At 40.9% G+C, this 17,158-nt stretch overlaps 1 protein-coding gene across 1 annotated transcript; it reads left to right on the top strand.

Moving 5' to 3' along the window:
* On the top strand, positions 1–16,133 carry CBLIF (cobalamin binding intrinsic factor). The gene is made up of 9 exons (XM_048484549.1): positions 1–109; positions 2,487–2,672; positions 4,533–4,676; positions 6,284–6,439; positions 10,118–10,296; positions 11,879–12,050; positions 14,226–14,370; positions 14,795–14,913; positions 15,848–16,133. The coding sequence occupies exons 1-9, from the start codon at positions 1–3 to the stop codon at positions 15,907–15,909; spliced, it is 1,272 nt and encodes a 423-aa protein (XP_048340506.1). The 3' UTR covers positions 15,910–16,133.
* The last annotated feature ends 1,025 nt before the right edge of the window (positions 16,134–17,158 follow it).

Here is a 17,158-nt window from a genome sequence, read left to right as displayed (position 1 = left end):
ATGACTAACTCTTTACCTTTGGTGATGTTGTTGGAACTAGCAGGAGTTGTCTTTGAGAATCTGTGTTGTGGAAACTGCGATAAGCGCCTTAAAGTCAATAGTGCCAGAAGTGAGGTGGCACTTGTGAAACAAAGGATTGGGAAGGTCAAAGGGGCACCAGAGCTGTACTGTATAAGGGGGCAGAAAATTTGTCCTCCACTGCAGAAAGATTCGCCCAAAGAAAGTTTCGCTCATTGCAGTCCAGAATGTTCCTTGCTGCTGTTACTCAGCTATGTGTGCTCTTCACAGTGGTCCATTCTGCTTCACTCCCTCTTGGGACTTGCTGTGAGTATTAAAATTTTCCCTCTAGCTGTTGCAACCTCCACCTCCCCCAGTCCCATTGAATGTGGATACGTTTAAAATATATCCGCACACCTCTTCCAGAGTCTTGTTGTTACAGCTAATCCAGTGGTGGGATTCAGCAGGTTCGCACCACTTCGGCAGAACCGGTTGTTAAAATGGTGCTTGTATACAACCAGTTGTTAAATTATTTGAATCCCACCACCGGAACCGGTTGTTAAATTATTTGAATCCCACCACTGAGCTAATCAGTCAAGCTAGAAGAATGCAACAAATTCTTTCAGCCAATCCAGGTAGAGGAAGCAAATATGGCAGATGTTGTAGATAGTAAGGCAGGGGTAGGTTCTTGACTCTCAGTGTGGGGCCACACTCAACTGAAACTTCCTACATGGAACAAAATGCACACATGAATGGTTATCAGATGTTTGGTGGACTTTCTAAATTGGAGGAACCTTTGTGTAGGAAAACTGCTAATTTGTGAAAAAGATTGTAGTCCACATCATTGAACATATGTAACAGCTTCCTTAGAGTGCATTTGGTGGGCTGCTCCATGGAGGAGAGGCCCATTCAGACAGGTAGATGCATGAGAAAATGTTGCCTGCTCCCTCTTTCTGCATGACTAAGTCTAGGGGGCAGACACAAGGACAATGGAAGACAGGTGGGTTTTTTTTGGGGGGGGGTATTTATGATTAGGGCATAGTGTGGAGGGAGAACAGTTAACCCCCTCCTCTCCACTGATACAGCTCTGATCTTCTCCACCATGGCTGCTGCTTCAGAGCCAAATTACATATAACTAGTCCCAGTCACAGACCACCAATTTCTTGTCTCTAACTGAAGCAGGAGCCAAGCAACTTGAGCAAAGGCACTATGAAATATGACTGGGTTATCATGTACAAAAAGCATGGTCTGCATTAGCCTGCTTTATATTCCAATTCCAAAGCCTTTATTGGCATTATAAATTACAGAGTTAGTAAAAAGGGGCATTTATCCACTGAGACATTAAAATATTAAAATACATTAAAACAACGTTGAACATTCACAACATTCACGCACCCATAAAATAATTTAACTGTTACTACTATGTAGGCAATGATTGCGCCTGACCAAATAGTTCCTCAAAAAACTCGCAACATTCTCACATACGAGATCACAGGAACCGTTGAGTAGAAAATTCATAGTAGATGGTAGCCTGACATCGTTTGAGCTCTCTATCAATGGACAGATGTACATAGAGCTTAATCCACTCGCATATTGGACATTCCAATAGTACATGTTGAACAGTCTCAACAACGGCTATATTGACATTGGCATAACCTGTTCCTTAAGATTGGAGTGTTATTATACCTGCCAAGAGTCATAGCGTTAGGCAGAGCGTTAAAACGAGCCAAAGTGTACGCTCTGCGTTGTTTGGGATTGCACAAAATGGACAAATAGTTGGCACAATGGTCTGATCGGACAATTCCCAAGGCCTGTGGAGAGCAGCTTTTCTCCCCCTCCTGCACCATTTCCAGTTTCTCTCTTTCAACTAAAACAGATTTAATTTCATTATGAATTCTGATGGCAGACATAGTTTGGAACTGGTCGGCTGTTAAGCCCATGTTGTTAAGTTTCTTATCTATGTCAGCCAACCATTTCACAGAAGCAGATTCTGATAAGAGTTAATATATAAAGCTGTTTGGTTTGGGCTCAAAATGAATTTGGGTCCAATACTTAAACGTTCTTGTCCATGCCATCAATTCCATGCTATTTTGTCCAGTTTCTCTACGTAGGGTGTCATAAGGGACACACCTTGGTGACCCTAAAATTCTTCGCAAAAAGTATGCCTGTACTGACTCGAAAGGTGATTTAATTTGGGTAATCCATATTGGGGCTCCGTATAATAGCTGAGGGATTATCTTTGCATTGAAGATTTTCAGTGCAGCGGGGACAAATTGGTGTTCTTTAGAATAGAAAAATCGGAGAATCTTGCAGCTGCTTCAATCTTTAGCTCTTGCTCTCTACTTGTTTACAAGGAGACCCAAGATAGGTTGTAGCTGAATAGGAGCCCTAGATAGCCTGCTTTATATGACAGTCCCTTACCAGACTCGGTAAGAGCTCTAGGGGCAGATGCTATTTCTAGATTAACATCTGGGTCTTCCTGGTTCCAGCTGTTCCTGATGATCAGAAATTGGTTACAGAACTGCAGACACAGCTGGTAAATTCAGTCATCCTGCAAAGCTCACCAGATCCCAGTGTCCTGATTGCTTTGAATCTGGCTGAGGCACTGGATCCCCACGTGAAAATGCAACTGATTGAGAAGATAAAGGAAACAGTTGTTGAGAAGAACACAAAAGGTAGGATATCTGCAATGAGAGGAGTCTTTCTGTGTATGTGCATACTGAACTGAATAGGAATAAAAGACAGGCAATACGATCCTAAGCAATCCTACTCAGGTGTATTCAGTAGAACGTACTCCCATGATGGTGATTTTAGGACTGCATTCTTAGACTTCTTAGTTCCTTCAAATTTTTTGAAGAAGGGCTGATTTAGAAGTACTTCTGTTCTTTTTTGTCTCTTGTTACATCACACTGTAAATGCATTGGAAGAAGTGGACAGTGCAATGCCTCTTCATGCACAACACACTTTAGAGGTGGCATGAGAGCTAGAAAGACAGGACTCACTATACTTGTGCTCCCAGTGAGGTCCCAGTCCTCCACAGGCTCAAATCTCCAGGAATTTCTCAATCTGGAGCTGGCAATCCTCTGCTTCTGCTCTTTAACCTTGGACAGCTATTCTCAAAGCAACTTCCTTCTGTCCAGATGACCATTTTTCTTCTAACTCCCATAGGAACAAGGTGTGTTCTTTACTATCTCTATCCATCTTAGCACAGGTAGATAATGTGGAATGCTATCTCTGCTTTTTCCTACCTAATATGTAGATCCCTATAATGAAGGACTACTATGTTTTTTCTGAAGTTATGAGTGAGCTTAATTCCTAAGCAGCAATAAAATTCTGGTGCACAAGGAGGTACTCTTAACAAAATGTATAGCCACAAGGGATGGGGTAGAAGCTGGTCTGTTCTTTTTCTATTTAATAATTCAGAATAATTCAGGCTTTCCTTCAGTTATAACCATTTTCTTTTCCTGCTGGGAATCCAGTATCTTCCACATATGTGTCACAGGCAGAAACTCAGAAACCTTCATGGCACTTCATTCTCATCTGCTGAATTTCTGCCTGACACACAACTGTTTATATCCCCAGAGCCCTACGGGGATGGGGCGGTATAATAAATCGAAATAAATAAATAAATAAATAAATAGTGCCAGTCCTGTTTTCTCCCACAATACGTGTAAATAGCCCTAATGAGGTGTGGTTGTGCTTCAAATCATATAAACTCCTGCAAACTGTGACCCTGTTGAAGGTAACATTTTGTAGGGTTGCCAACCTCCAGGTGGAGCCAGCCTGTAGATCTCATAGAATATCCATTGATTTCCCGACTACAGAGATAAATTCGAAGAAAATGGCTGCTGTGGAGGGCTGATTCTACAGTGTCATGATGTCCCACTGAGGTCCCTCCCCCTCCTCTTCCCAACAATCCCTTCTCCAGGCTCCTCCTTCCAAATCTTCAGGAACTTCTCAACCCAGAGTTGGCAACCTTACTGAATTCTTAGGCAGCATTTTGTAAAATTTGGAACACGAACTACAACAAAGATGTATAACTCAAAAGGTAGTTCTCCAAGTCTCTTCTTTGGAAAAGTGGGACATGAACATAATACACCTATTCTAAACAAGTTAGTGAAACACTTCTGTGCAAATAAGCCACGATACTCTCATAGAAGAGTTCAATTAATTCAAAAAAATACCATGTCTGGAATCTTGCATCATATTTCCTAGAAAACATGGGATATCTTTCTAATAAATAACTTCCTATTGGGAAGAAATTTCTGCAAACAATATTGCATTCATACATACACCCCAGTTAACTTGGTGTGAAAGTTATGGGAGAGTAGATTCAATATGTTGCACAAATGTGTCACCACAATACAGACAAAAAGCAAGCTTTCCTACTTCAAAGGATGTCAGGAATCTTGCAGTGATTCTATCTCAGCTAGTAATCCAATGGGTCTACTGTCTCTAGTGGTCACAGTTGTGTTCATTTGTGATGTCTTGCTCTCAACCATTTTTGAAATCTCTTTTCCATCTCTTCCTCTCAGAGATGACATCTGGCAAAGTGGCCCTTTATGTTCTAGCCCTCCAGTCATCCTGTGAGAATCCTGATGATGTCACTACACCAGAAAATACTGTGAACTTGGTCAGTGTCCTAGAAGAAAAAACTAAAGAAGAGATTACCCATTTTGGTAAGATAAAATAAGCATTGATTTTTTTCTACTCATCACCCTCCCTGAATGGTTCCCACACAAGTGAGATCCAGAAACCCATATCCACTAGGCAAGGTTGCCAGTTCTGGCCTCAGAAATTCTGGAGGTTTAGGGGTGGGGCCTGGGGAGGGAGGAGTTTGAGGTATCATCAGTGGGGAAGTAATTTCATACAGACCTGATCCCCTGAAACTGCCATTTCCTCCCAACTTTTCCATATTTTTTCCAGTCCTTTGTGCCTATGTTTTTCTAAGGAATATATCTGGAGCATTTTTGTGTAGTCAGTACAGTTTACTGCACTTTTAAATATCCTACCCACATTCATCTACTTGCAAGCCCAGCTTCCTAGCTGCCTCTGTTTGTTTGTTTCCCCCGAGATTCCACCACTTGCCCTGGCAGTGCCCACCATTTTTATTTCAAAAACCCTGCAAACATCTTGATATGCCACTGTAGCAGGGCTTTTTGCTGGGGAGATTTAGGGAAGCCAGCCTCCAGGTGGGGCCTGGAGATCTCCCATATTTTCAACTCATCTCCAGACTATAGCAATCAATTCCCCTGGAGAAAGTAAATGCTTCAGAGGGTGAACTCTATGGCATTGTGCCCCCACTGAGGCCCCTGCCCTCCCCAGGATCCAACCTCAAATATCCAGGAATTTCTCAACCTGGAGCTGGCAACCCCTGCCCCTGCTGGTGGCTGGGAGGACCTGGCAACAGAAACAGAGACCTTGTCTTGCAGTAATATGCTTAGCTATTAAGGTTCCTTTTTTCCTCTTTGATGTGCTAACTGCTAAACCAAGAACTCCAAACTGCTCGGTTAAAGGGGGATGAATGAGTTGCTAAGCAGGGGGGAGAGAACAATCCAGGTCCAGGGTTTTTAAAAAAATAATAATACTTTTTTATTTCCTGCAAAAATTTATGAAAACATAAAAAGAATTTAAGAAAAAAAGAATAAATACAAACAATAATGATAATAAAAGGAAATAAAAAACAAAACATAATAAGAAAAAAACCTACAGGGAAAATGAAACTCAAGAGAAAAGAGAGTGGATATGTGGTGAAAGCCAAAAGGCTAGCTCACACCTACTGATCCTGGATATTTTGAGAACTAGTGGATCTATAAACAGTCCCCAAATAATTCATCCATCATAGACGAGGAAAAGGCTATATATAATGTGAAAAATCTAGTCTAGCAACTCTGTTTCTTGATTCATATCTCCAGAGCTTTTTTTGTGATGATTCCTACTGGGACTGAGTACTTGCACCATTTTTAGGTGCTCTCCCAAGTCCTGAAGGAGCCATTGGTGGAAATCAACACAAGTACTGGCAACTTAAAAAATAAACAAGCAAGCAAGCATTGTATATCCTTGTGAGAAATAGCTACTGGAATACCTTGGCATGATCTTGGTCTCAAGGACAGCTCCTCAAAGTGGCTTTATGGATTATCAGCATGCATTATATTTAGTTAATCATATTACTGTCTTTTTTCTCTTTTATGCTTGGAAATCATTTTCTAAGAAGTGCTGGGCTGAGGGTAGCAGCAATCTGTAGTTAGAAAGAAAGAACAATGGATAACACCCTGCTGCATTGCAGATGACTATGGGACTCTCAAGACAACCTATTACCAGCTGGCCCTGGACATCCTGGCCCTGTGTGTGGAGAACAGCCTAGATGTTGAAGATGCCAGCGTCATCCTTGCTAAGGCAGCACTGGCTAATGAGTTGGAATTTGGAGGTTATTTCTCTGTAGGTAAGAAAACAGCAACTTGCTTACATTTGCTACTTTAAATTACATTTTTATTTCAGCCTTCCTCCAAATAAATGGTGGTAGTATACACAGTCTCTCCAAGCATCCTTTAATCTTTATAAAATCCTTGTGAGGTTGTTTGGGCTGCAAGGTGACTGGGCCAAGGTCAGTGAACTGTATGGTTAATGTTTTGAACTCATATCATTAGATATTTCCTACCAAAGGGTGTGCTGGCCTCACAAAGTGAGTCCTATGCACCCAGGAAATATTTGTTTCCAATCTACAGATTAGATATCCACAGATTGTGGTTACATGTTGCTGTTAGATATATAGATTGTCGACTGCATGAGCTCCCTTGTCCTGATAGCTATTTTCCCCATCTCTCTATGTCCTTACTAATAAATGGATGTTGTTTTTTATTACTCATGTCTCAAGTGTGAACCAAGGAGTACAAACCTAGTTTGAAAATTTATTCCTGAATTGCAAGTAAAAGGGAAAATCATAATGGGTCACTGTAGTCCTGGGCTTCTCTCTCTAGTGATAGTCCAACTCTCTAGCAGAATCAAAATAAATGAAATTACTGTCACTTAGATGTATCCAGATTTCTGTTTGGACAGTTTTCCTACCCTGGATGTAGCCTTACAAAAAGTTGAAGTCTGGAAAAGGTGTAAAAATGGGTGTCCCCCACAGAAGATCAATCCCTATTTCATTTTGACATGGATAGCAGACTTTTGACATGGATAGTTGGAAAACAGATTCTCAATCTTTCCTACCACTATATCAAAGAATCTGGGCCTGTTTCAGGATGTGAGGAACTTTACCTCTTTAAGGAAAACATTATATTTGTTTTAAAAACTTTGGGATATATTTATCATTTACAGCTAAGTCTGAACTTGCAGAGAAGGAGAGGATCATATTGGATAGCTCAATCAAAACATCAGCCAAGTGTGCTACAGCAGTGAAAAAAGACACTCTTGCTATGGGATTACTAGGATTTATACCAGGAAACAGCTTGGGCATTCTAATGCCCCCTGCTTAGATCTCACATGTTGAATACTCTCTGTAGTTCTGGCGGCTGTAAGCCCTGGAAAAATTACAGAATAGGGCAACCTAGATGATTAAGGTGTTGGAGCACATTTAAGGAAAGGCTGAAGCGTCTGGGACTTTTACATGTGTGAGATTGATATAATAATGCAAGGGGTAGATAGTGTGAACAGATAACTTTTTCATCCTCTCCCAAAATACTGCAACTCGGGTTGATGGGCAGTAGATTCAGGACAGACCAAAGGAAATACTTGTGGGGGCTGCACTTTTTCTCTTGGCCCTACCCAGCATGAGCGTTATTTATGAAGTCCGCAATGAAAACTAAGCAGAAATAAAAGGCAAGGCATTCGATATTAGAAAAACAAACAAACAGCTGATTTAGCAGAATGAGTAGCAAAGTTACAGAATGTGAACACTCCCCAGTGCCCTAAGGATAGTAGTAGACCCAGAATTCAGAACGTTACAGAATACAGATAAGTTACAGAAGGTGACCTCTCCCAAAGGAGAGGCACACCCCAATACAATGTTTAGAATGTTACAGGAGATGACCTCTCCCGAAGGAGCGGCCTTGGTGCTCTCAAGCGAGAGACACGGCCAGTAGAGGAAGACCTTAGTTTTTTTGTAGATGCCAACACGGCCACACAGTCCATCCCCTTAATTTCTAACGTATTATGATTCATATGTATTCAAACTCCATTGGTCAGATCTGTCTCCTTGTCCACATAAAGACAGCCTATATTTCTCATCAGATATTCTGTTACTCAAACACTAGATGCTGTTGGGCTTGTAGCCTCCATGCATATACAAGGCTGACTGCCACAAAATCTAGTTTTGCCATTCTCAAGGAAAACCTGCTCTCTGAGTTTGGCTCTCAGAGATAGATGCCTTAGGTAATGTGCAGGCTTAAGCTATGGCGCAGCATTCTGACATTCTTCTCTGGATCATAAAACTCTCTTCTAATTCCCCAGCATGAAATGTTAAAACATGATTCTAACAATTATACAATGATTCTAAGACAATAGAATTATAGTAAAATACAAATACATGTAAATATGAATCACTCATTTATCATTTGTGTTCATTTAACTATATAGAAAAACACTTTGTAATTTAACTAATCACATTCATTTCTAACCCAAAAACCTAACCAAGAAAACAAGGTAATAAAATGCATCTTGTCTGCTGTCACGTAGGCCCTCAGTGCCAAGATACTAAAGATGTTATCTTGCTGGCCTGCATATTCACTGAGAAACCTGCTGGTAACATTCCTTTGACCTGTTGCTAAAACATGCAGGCTTGCTGGTCTCCTACACAGAGAAACCATTTTGATTCATTGCAATCTCTGGTTCATTTGGATTAATCTTCCTTGATTAAACAATTTTATACACATTCTGATCCGTTCCCACATACTACTATACTCAATGAGGGCTTAAAATGCAGAATTAACTGCCAGAGGATGAACTAAAGGCTACACTAGCCATTGCTCCAAGAGTTCTTAACCTGTGGTTCCTGGATGGACTGTCTTCAGGGTGTCTGTGAACAGGGTTCAAAAATATTTTTTCCCTTCTATATCCTTCCTGTTACTTTTCAAATTGTCTTTGTGAAAAAAAATATTTTTATGTCAAATATGGAAATAAGTATGCATAAGGTGGCATGGTAAGGTAACATACAGTTATCATTGCCATCATGTTACCCTGTTTCCCCAAAAATAAGACATCCCCTGAAAATAAGATGTAATGGTGGTTTTGCTGAAGTGCTAAATATAAAGCATCCCCCGAAAGTAAGACGTAGCAAAGTTTTTGTTTGGAAGCATGCCCGTCAAACAGAACACCAGAGCATGCAGCTGTGGAGCGGAAAAATAAGACATCCCCTGAAAATAAGACATAGCGCATATTTGGGAGCAAAAATTTATATAAAACACTGTCTTATTTTTGGGGAAACACGGTGTGATGTCTAGAATAGTTTCCTGTTGATAGGAATTAAAGAAAACATGCTCTGACTTTAAGATTATGGATTACATCAGGTTCCAGTGAGTTCTGGAGTTCCTTGTCATAAGTGCTACCCTCGACTGACAAAGCGAGCTATGGAAACTCTTATTCCACAAGCTGCTACTTACCTTTGTGAGTCAGGGTTTTCAGCACTTGCTGGCTTAAAAATAATTTTTAAAATGAGGGCAAAGGTGGCATGCGCATTGCCATGTCAAGGACCCCTCCACCGTTTCAATTTCTTCAAGCCAAACAACAGCAGCCTTCTCATTGAATTTACCTTTGAGCAATAATAAGGTTTACTTTTTGTTTTTCTTGCACAATTTGGATTTATTTCAACATTTTTCAGGAAGTGGCCATTAATTAGAATAAATGGTATGCAAAACTTCGTGTGCATAAGTTTATGTACATTTTTTTCTGGGAGGGGGTCCGTAGCTTTTATTAGATTCTCAAAGAGGTCTCTGACTCCAAAATGATTAAGAACCATTGCATTACTCCTCCTGGTTCCTGTTAATCCTCCCTTCACCATGTTGTCTCTTGTCACATGGGAACATCATAAAGACATATTGCTTTTACAATCCCCATTGTCCTAGCAGTGATAAGTATACAAATTTGCAACAGCTGTATGATAATAGCAAGATATGATTTGCAGACACGGGGGCAGTAGCAAGCTTGGCACTGACATGTGTGAGTGAAATGAGCAAGATACAGCAGAGCGAGTTTGTGACAGTTATTGAAGAAGCACTGACTAAAATCACAAAGCAAATCCTGGGTGAACAACACAGCAATGGCATCATTGGAAATATCTACTCCACTGGCCTAGCAATGCAGGTGTGTACCAGTGACAAAATGCCTTTGTTGTCTAAGTTTTATGTTTCAGATTTTTTTAAATGCATGTTTTAATGTGCATATTTATTGGTGTAAAAATTTTTGCGATATGATTGGCTGAATGGGTAGCTGGCACAAAGGAGGGCTTGGTCCTTCAAAGGCTCGGGCCAGTCCTCCCACTTCCAGTGATGTCTGCTCTGGCCTAACATGGCCAGATTTCTGCTTCCGCCCTTACTTTGCCAGAAAACAGCCAGTTCAGCTCTGCCTACCCACCCCTAGCGGCAACTGCAGCCCATGGTGATTCACAGCCGTTTTTTGGCTGAATGGGTAGCCCTGTAATCAGGTAGGGAGACCCCTTTTAGACTCCTATGAAAGGAAAAAAGAATGACAGCTGAGATATGACAGATATGTCCCTCCCCCCATAAATCTTCAATGAATACAGTGGAACCTTGGTTTTCGCCACTAATTCGTCCGGCAACAGGCGGCAAAAACCGAAAACGGTGTACTCCGAGGTACACCATTTGTGCATGCGCAATGCTGTTTGAGCATGTGCAACACAAACGGCACACTGGATATATTCAAAAGTCACCTCAGAAGCCGATGGAAGCTGAGGCGACCGCCGATCTCCGAGGTGACCAAACGACCGGGGGCAACCAGCGAAGACTGAAACCGTCAATCTCCGAGGGCAACAAAGACCGAGGTTTGACTGTACATTGTTGAAGGTTTTAATGTCCGTACTCAACGAGCTGTTGTGGGTTTTCTGGGATGTGTGGCTGTGGTCTGGTAGCTTAACATTAAGAGCAAAAGCTACCAGACCACCACCCCATAGTCAGGAAAACAGTAGGGTTGTGTCGGGATGGTTCTGTTGGGAGGGGAAATAGTTTGGGAGTGCTTTTGCTTTTGCAGGTGCACCGCTATCTACTTGCTCTGGCTTTGGAGTCCTGCGGCTGGGAAGGGCTTCCAGTCCTGTAGTTCACCTGTGGGGGTGGGGATGATGCTATCCATATTAACAACTGCTTGGCGCCTTTTTGTTCCTTGCATACCTTCTGTTCCTCACACATCTGCAATAAAATCCTTGAAAACTTACAAGTGTTTTGTTGTCTGATCTGGGAACTGACAGGTTGCCAGGCCCCTCCCCAACCACCGGCGGAGGATGGGGGTGGGGGTCACTAGTTTCAGATTGGGAAACTCTTAGAGATTTTGGAGATGAAGGCTAGGGAGGACAAGGATCTCAGCAGGGTGCAATGCCAGAGTCCTCTCTCCAAAGCATCTATTTTTTTTCACAGAAATTGATCTCTGTAGTCTAGAGATGAGCTGTAATTCCAGGGGACCTCCAGGTCGCACCTGGAGTCTGGCATCCTCAGTAGGGTGGTCAGTGAAGCAGTCTACCTGGATCCACTATCTATGCATACAGGCAGTGGCAGAGTGGGAAACTGCAGCCCCATTTCACCATAAGATTGTTGGCCCATTTGGATCATAAGCAAAGAAAGGGTGAGATTCAAGGACAGTAGGACACCATTCCTCATTCCTTTCTGTCCCATCATCATTTTCTCTGTTGTAAGCATCTTTTACTTTTCTTTTCCAGGCACTCAGTGTTACTTCTAAATTTTACAATCCTGGGGCATGGGACCGTGTGAAGACTACTAAGGAAGTACTAAAGGAGATTTCACTGGGAGCCTTTAATATCCCTGCTGCTGCTGCTCAAATCCTGCCTTCTCTAGTGGGCAAAACATATCTGGATGTGAGGGACGGATGTGGTAAGATTTCACGAAGTGATGACACTTCACCCAAGCACCTATTAAATGAACGATCCCCAGCCCGAGAGTCATCCGGCTGGCGTCAACAAGAACCAGGGCTTTTTCAGCCCTGGCTTCAGCCTGTTGGAACAAGATTACAAGTGATGTGTGAGTCCTGCGGGAGCTAACACAATTCCGCAGGGCCTGCAAGACTTGGCTGATCCACCAGGCTTTTCCAACTAACCAGCCGGTTTGAATAATGTAAGATCATCTCCTTTTGGGCCTCCAGGGGGTGGTGGTGAGGGGTGGGTGGGTTGAGGTGGTGATTGGGATTGTATTGCCTACAGGCATCTGAATTTATTTACAGTGGAACCTCTGTTTTCGTTGGTAATCCGTCCAAAAAGAGTCAATGAAAACCAAAACCGATGAAAACCGAGGCAATCAATGTAAATCCAATTAATCCGTTCTAGGCACTCCCAAAAACATACCAAAAACAGATTTTTTGGTGAATATAGTGTTTAATGCTGAAAACAGTAACAAACAATAACACTAGGACCAGCTTCAGAGCCAGTGGACCAATGTCGCACCAGAAAGCTGTGCAAAGAGGTCTGTTTCTGACGCCTCTTTAAGATTTGTCTGAAATGGGGCAAGACATTGTCATTAAACAAGTTGCAGACACAGCCTGCAACAGCTTTGTCCAGGTGATTTTTCTCCACAAACCCCTGCACCTTACTGCAAATCGATGAAAACCGAGGCAGACTGAGGAAAACCGAGACAATTTTTTCACTGAAAAAAACAAAACTGGGTGATTTTTCTCCACAAACCCCTGCACCTTACTGCAAATTGATGAAAACTGAGGCAGATTGAAGAAAACCGAGACAATTTTTTCACTGAAAAAACCAAAACCGGGTGATTTTTCTCCACAAACCCCTGCACCTTACTGCAAATTGATGAAAACCGAGGCAAATCGATGAAAACTGAGACAAACTTTTCACTGAAAAAATTGATGAAAACCGAAACCGACGAAAACCGAGGTTCCACTGTATTAGACATTGGAGTTTAGTGTATTAATATTTATATTGCTATTTTTAATTATTTTATGGATTGTATATTTTTATGTTGTAACCCGCCCTGAGCCCTACAGAGATAGGGCGGGATATAAATTTAATAAAGTAAATAAATAAAATTGGCCTGGGAGAAAGTAGAAATACTCCCAAATAACAGGAATGTTTTGGGAATTATTTCCATGGACATCCCAGTGGGATAAGTCAATCCTAAGGATTTTTTTGGCTGGATACACTATTAGGTGACTAGATGTCAATTGACCTCTACTTACAAGATCATTCTACCTAACTGATAGCTAGCTGGGGTATGCAGGCCCCTTTTTCCCCATTTCAAAGAAATGTTCATTATGTAGCTTTAATAGAAATACTCATGGAAAATATGAATTGCCCAACTGCAAAAAGCTACTTTAATACCTTATAAGGATAATATATTCTATTAAAGTATTGCTAATATTCTAACATATGTAATATGTAATTTTCTTAACATCTCAGATATAATGTGCTCCTTATTTTAGAGCTTTTAAGTGACAACCCTAAGTTGAGGCAATTTCAGATTAAATAGGGCTGTGTCAGATTTCTTAGAGGAGTCTGTGGCAAAGGCCCTTTCCGCACATGCAAAATAATGTGTTTTCAAACCACTTTCACAACTGTTTGCAAGTGGATTTTGCTATTCCATACAGCTTCAAAGAGCACTGAAAGCAGTTTGAAAGTGCATTATTCTGCATGTGCGGAATGAGCCATAGAGTGGTAAGCTATCAAAGCTCTGCTTACAACCTGAGTTCTATCCCAATGTTAGTCAGTTTCAGGTAGCTGTCTCAAGGATGACTCAGCCTTCTAGCCTTCCAAGGTTGGTAAAATGAGTACCTAGGGGGATAATGTGTAGATGACTGGAAAGTCAGATTGACTGGAAAAGTGGCATAAAATGTTTTAAATAATCTTGTAAAATTTCTGACTGGTTCAGAGAATTCCAGGTTCTACACAAAATTAATCCACTACAGAAGATCAAAAGCCATTGTTCATTTAGTCATCAAGTCAGGACAGATGCCTTAGGATTCTCAAAAGATATGTAAGTTCAAGATGGACTGTGGGAGTTAGGGGCATGAAAAGTCACCTACCTTCTTCTTTTGTTTAGGTTCCACCATCACAGTACAATACACCATATCTAATAGCATCGTAGGACCCAGTTTCAGCTATTCCATCACTGTCAATGTGCCAAAGGGCTCAGTGCTGCTCACTGTCTTGAATGCAGCTCAATCTGCTAAACCAAATGAATTCAGGTAAGTGAAGGTTGCTATCATTTCGGCATGATTATGAAACTCAGGATATAAAATTGTGAGGATGTCATCTTTCAGAACATTATTTATTCATTCATTTAGTTAATCTCTGTGCAACCATTATACTCAAGGTGGAAAATCAATAAACTCCAGTTGTATTACCTATTTAATATTTTGCTTTTAAATATTTAAACCTTTACCATGACTTTGGATATAACTTCTGGACACATCTGAGGAATTATTTCCCTACTTCTGACACTTCCTTTTTTTCTTTTCCATCTTATTTTTCCTAGTTTTTTTCTTGATATATCTCCCTTTATTTCTCCTCCTGCTTTTTCTTGATCCCGTCTCTTTCCATTACTTCCTTTGGCATTTGTATCATCATTGCTATTTCTATAAAGCTTGCCTGTTTTTTTTTCCCTTGCAGCTTTCAAACAGAGGAGACCTCATGGGGGCCAATGGTTGTTTCCATCCATAACGTGCAAGCCAGCACCAACGAGAAGACTTACTGGCAATTTTTAAGTGGTAAAAAACCCCTCGATCAAGGTAAAGCCAGGATCTTGGAGAGAACAATATTTCTGAGCTGAAGGAAATATAATAAACTCAATAGAGTCAGTATAGAGTAGTGGGAGAGTATCAAACTAATATGCCCAGAGAAATAAGAGTTCAAAGCCAGTCCCAGCCATGGTGAAACTAACCAGGTGATCTTAGGCCTCTCTCAGTTTGTCTTACAGGGATATTGGTGAAGTTAAAATGGAGGAAGAGAGAACTGCATGTTTTCCCTTGAGTTCCTTGGAGAAAGGGAGATTTTTAAAGGATAGATAAAAGGAAGCCTGTCCTCCAGCTAATGGTAGAAACCATCTCAGTATCTTCATTGGCTAGTGAGGTACAAAAATGAGGAACAAAATAATAGGGAATACCTTCACCATCCAGTCACTCACCTCTACTGTGTCAAAGAGCCAGAAGAACCATGGTGGGAGGCAGCTGGGTCAGTGTTGTCAGGGCTTAAGCAGAGTTGGAATATCATCAGAGAGAAAGGACTCATGCCAAATATCAAGTTCAGATAAGATGCTGAAGGGGGCTGAGAGAACAATATAACACAGATACAAAGAAGATAAGAGAGAGAATGAAGGAGAATTTCCAGTTTAAAAAAATTTAAAAATTCATATTGAAAACTGTATCACAATTCTGGTGAACTTGTATATAATTTCTGAATGCCAGTTTTTTAAGAATTAATACAGGCATTTTTAGGGGGAGCTGCATAAGTTTATTCATTGTACTGATAGGCCACTTCTTATTTGTTCTTCAGTATCACATTGGCACAGTTCCTTCCAGCATGTGGTACAGGGCAGAGGATGCATCAGCTGAACATTGGCATACATCTGATGTAAAATCTGTATTTGGTACAAATGTATCTAAGAAAGGTATTCAATGTGTGGAATGCTACTCATTTTCTCATTCTCACATCCTTGTGTTTCAGGGGTTGGCTCCTACAAGCCAGTAGACGGTGAACATATTAGGGCTATCTTCAGCCGATACTGAATGGGCAGCTTTCTGACGAAGGACAACTAAGGTTCAGAAATACATGTGCCACAGAATACCCTTCCTCCAAGCTAAGCATTAACAGATGTTGCAGCTTAGATGTACAATATTCAACCTTGCATGCTTTGTCATAACTGCAGTGCTGTCAAGCTGAAAATAAAGTGTAGTTGGATTGCAATGTATCACCTAAAGCATTTTTCAGATTGTTCTGCAATTCAGTAACAACTTCAGACACTAATATCCTTGAGTTTTGCAAATTTATAACAGTCTCTTGACATTCAAAACTGGAGTCACTACTATGTCTTCCTTCAGTTGGCTCATGTTCCAACAGGTAATACAGAGGCGTTAGTAACCCCTGAAGAGGACTGTGAAGTTTCACCAGCTGTTGTCAGGGATATGCCAAAAATATGTCAGATTGGGAATTTTGTTATTTTTATTTCTTTTTTCATAAATGTTTGTATTCCCTGAATGTTCAAAGCAGCTTGCAAAAGAATACCTGACAATATCCATAACAAGAATAAAACATAAATAAAAATATTGATAACAGTAGAATACTACATATACCATACACTTCAGTTCTCCAGCCACCTATCCAAAGCCATACTTCAAAATTCTACAAACACCACTGCCATACACTTCTTTTGATGCATCAGCAATGGTGGAAACCTCTTCACTTCGAGTCAGAATATTCCATAGCAATGGTGCTGTGACCAAGAAGGCACAGGTAGGCACAGATCGGCGAGGAGTGGGGAATTGCCAACACCAACTGACTCTTGGACCAGGTTCATATAGGGGGAGATAGTCTATGAAAGCCCTTAAAGATAAGAACTAGCCCTTTAACTTGAACTTGACTTGGACAGCCAGTAAGCTTCCTTCAAACCAGGTGTAATATGCACTCAAAGGCAACCCCCAGACAATAATCTGACAGCAACGTTTTCACAAGTTAATTTTTTGTACTAGTTGAATGTTCCATGTTGTCTTAAAAAGCCTACAGTGTGTGTCACAGTAGTGCAAACATGAAGTTACAGAAGAGGTCAGAAAAAATTAGTTAAAATGTATTACATGGCTTCCAATCAGAAAATACAAAAAATATTTAACTGACTTAAACTTGAGGTTAAATACCAGTGCAAAATAAATATGTCATAATTCAATAGCAGCGGTAATATAAGAACAAACCAGCTTAAAAAAAGCTCTCTCAAGCAGCCTAGTTTTATACAGGGAAGGCATACAAAAGGTCAAGACAGGCTTT

Source organism: Sphaerodactylus townsendi, linkage group LG02 (assembly GCF_021028975.2).
Source record: "Sphaerodactylus townsendi isolate TG3544 linkage group LG02, MPM_Stown_v2.3, whole genome shotgun sequence".
Taxonomy (NCBI): domain Eukaryota; kingdom Metazoa; phylum Chordata; class Lepidosauria; order Squamata; family Sphaerodactylidae; genus Sphaerodactylus; species Sphaerodactylus townsendi.
Note: the sequence above shows the minus strand (reverse complement) of the source record. Positions and strands in the feature narration are given on the sequence as shown.

Excerpts from the sequence above, each read along its gene's own strand:
- CBLIF (XM_048484549.1), top strand. The coding sequence starts at position 1 with ATGACTAACTCTTTACCTTTGGTGATGTTGTTGGAACTAGCAGGAGTT. Across the intron at positions 2,673-4,532 it reads TGTTGAGAAGAACACAAAAG|AGATGACATCTGGCAAAGTG; the intron begins GTAGGATATCTG and ends TCTTCCTCTCAG. Across the intron at positions 12,051-14,225 it reads GGATGTGAGGGACGGATGTG|GTTCCACCATCACAGTACAA; the intron begins GTAAGATTTCAC and ends TCTTTTGTTTAG.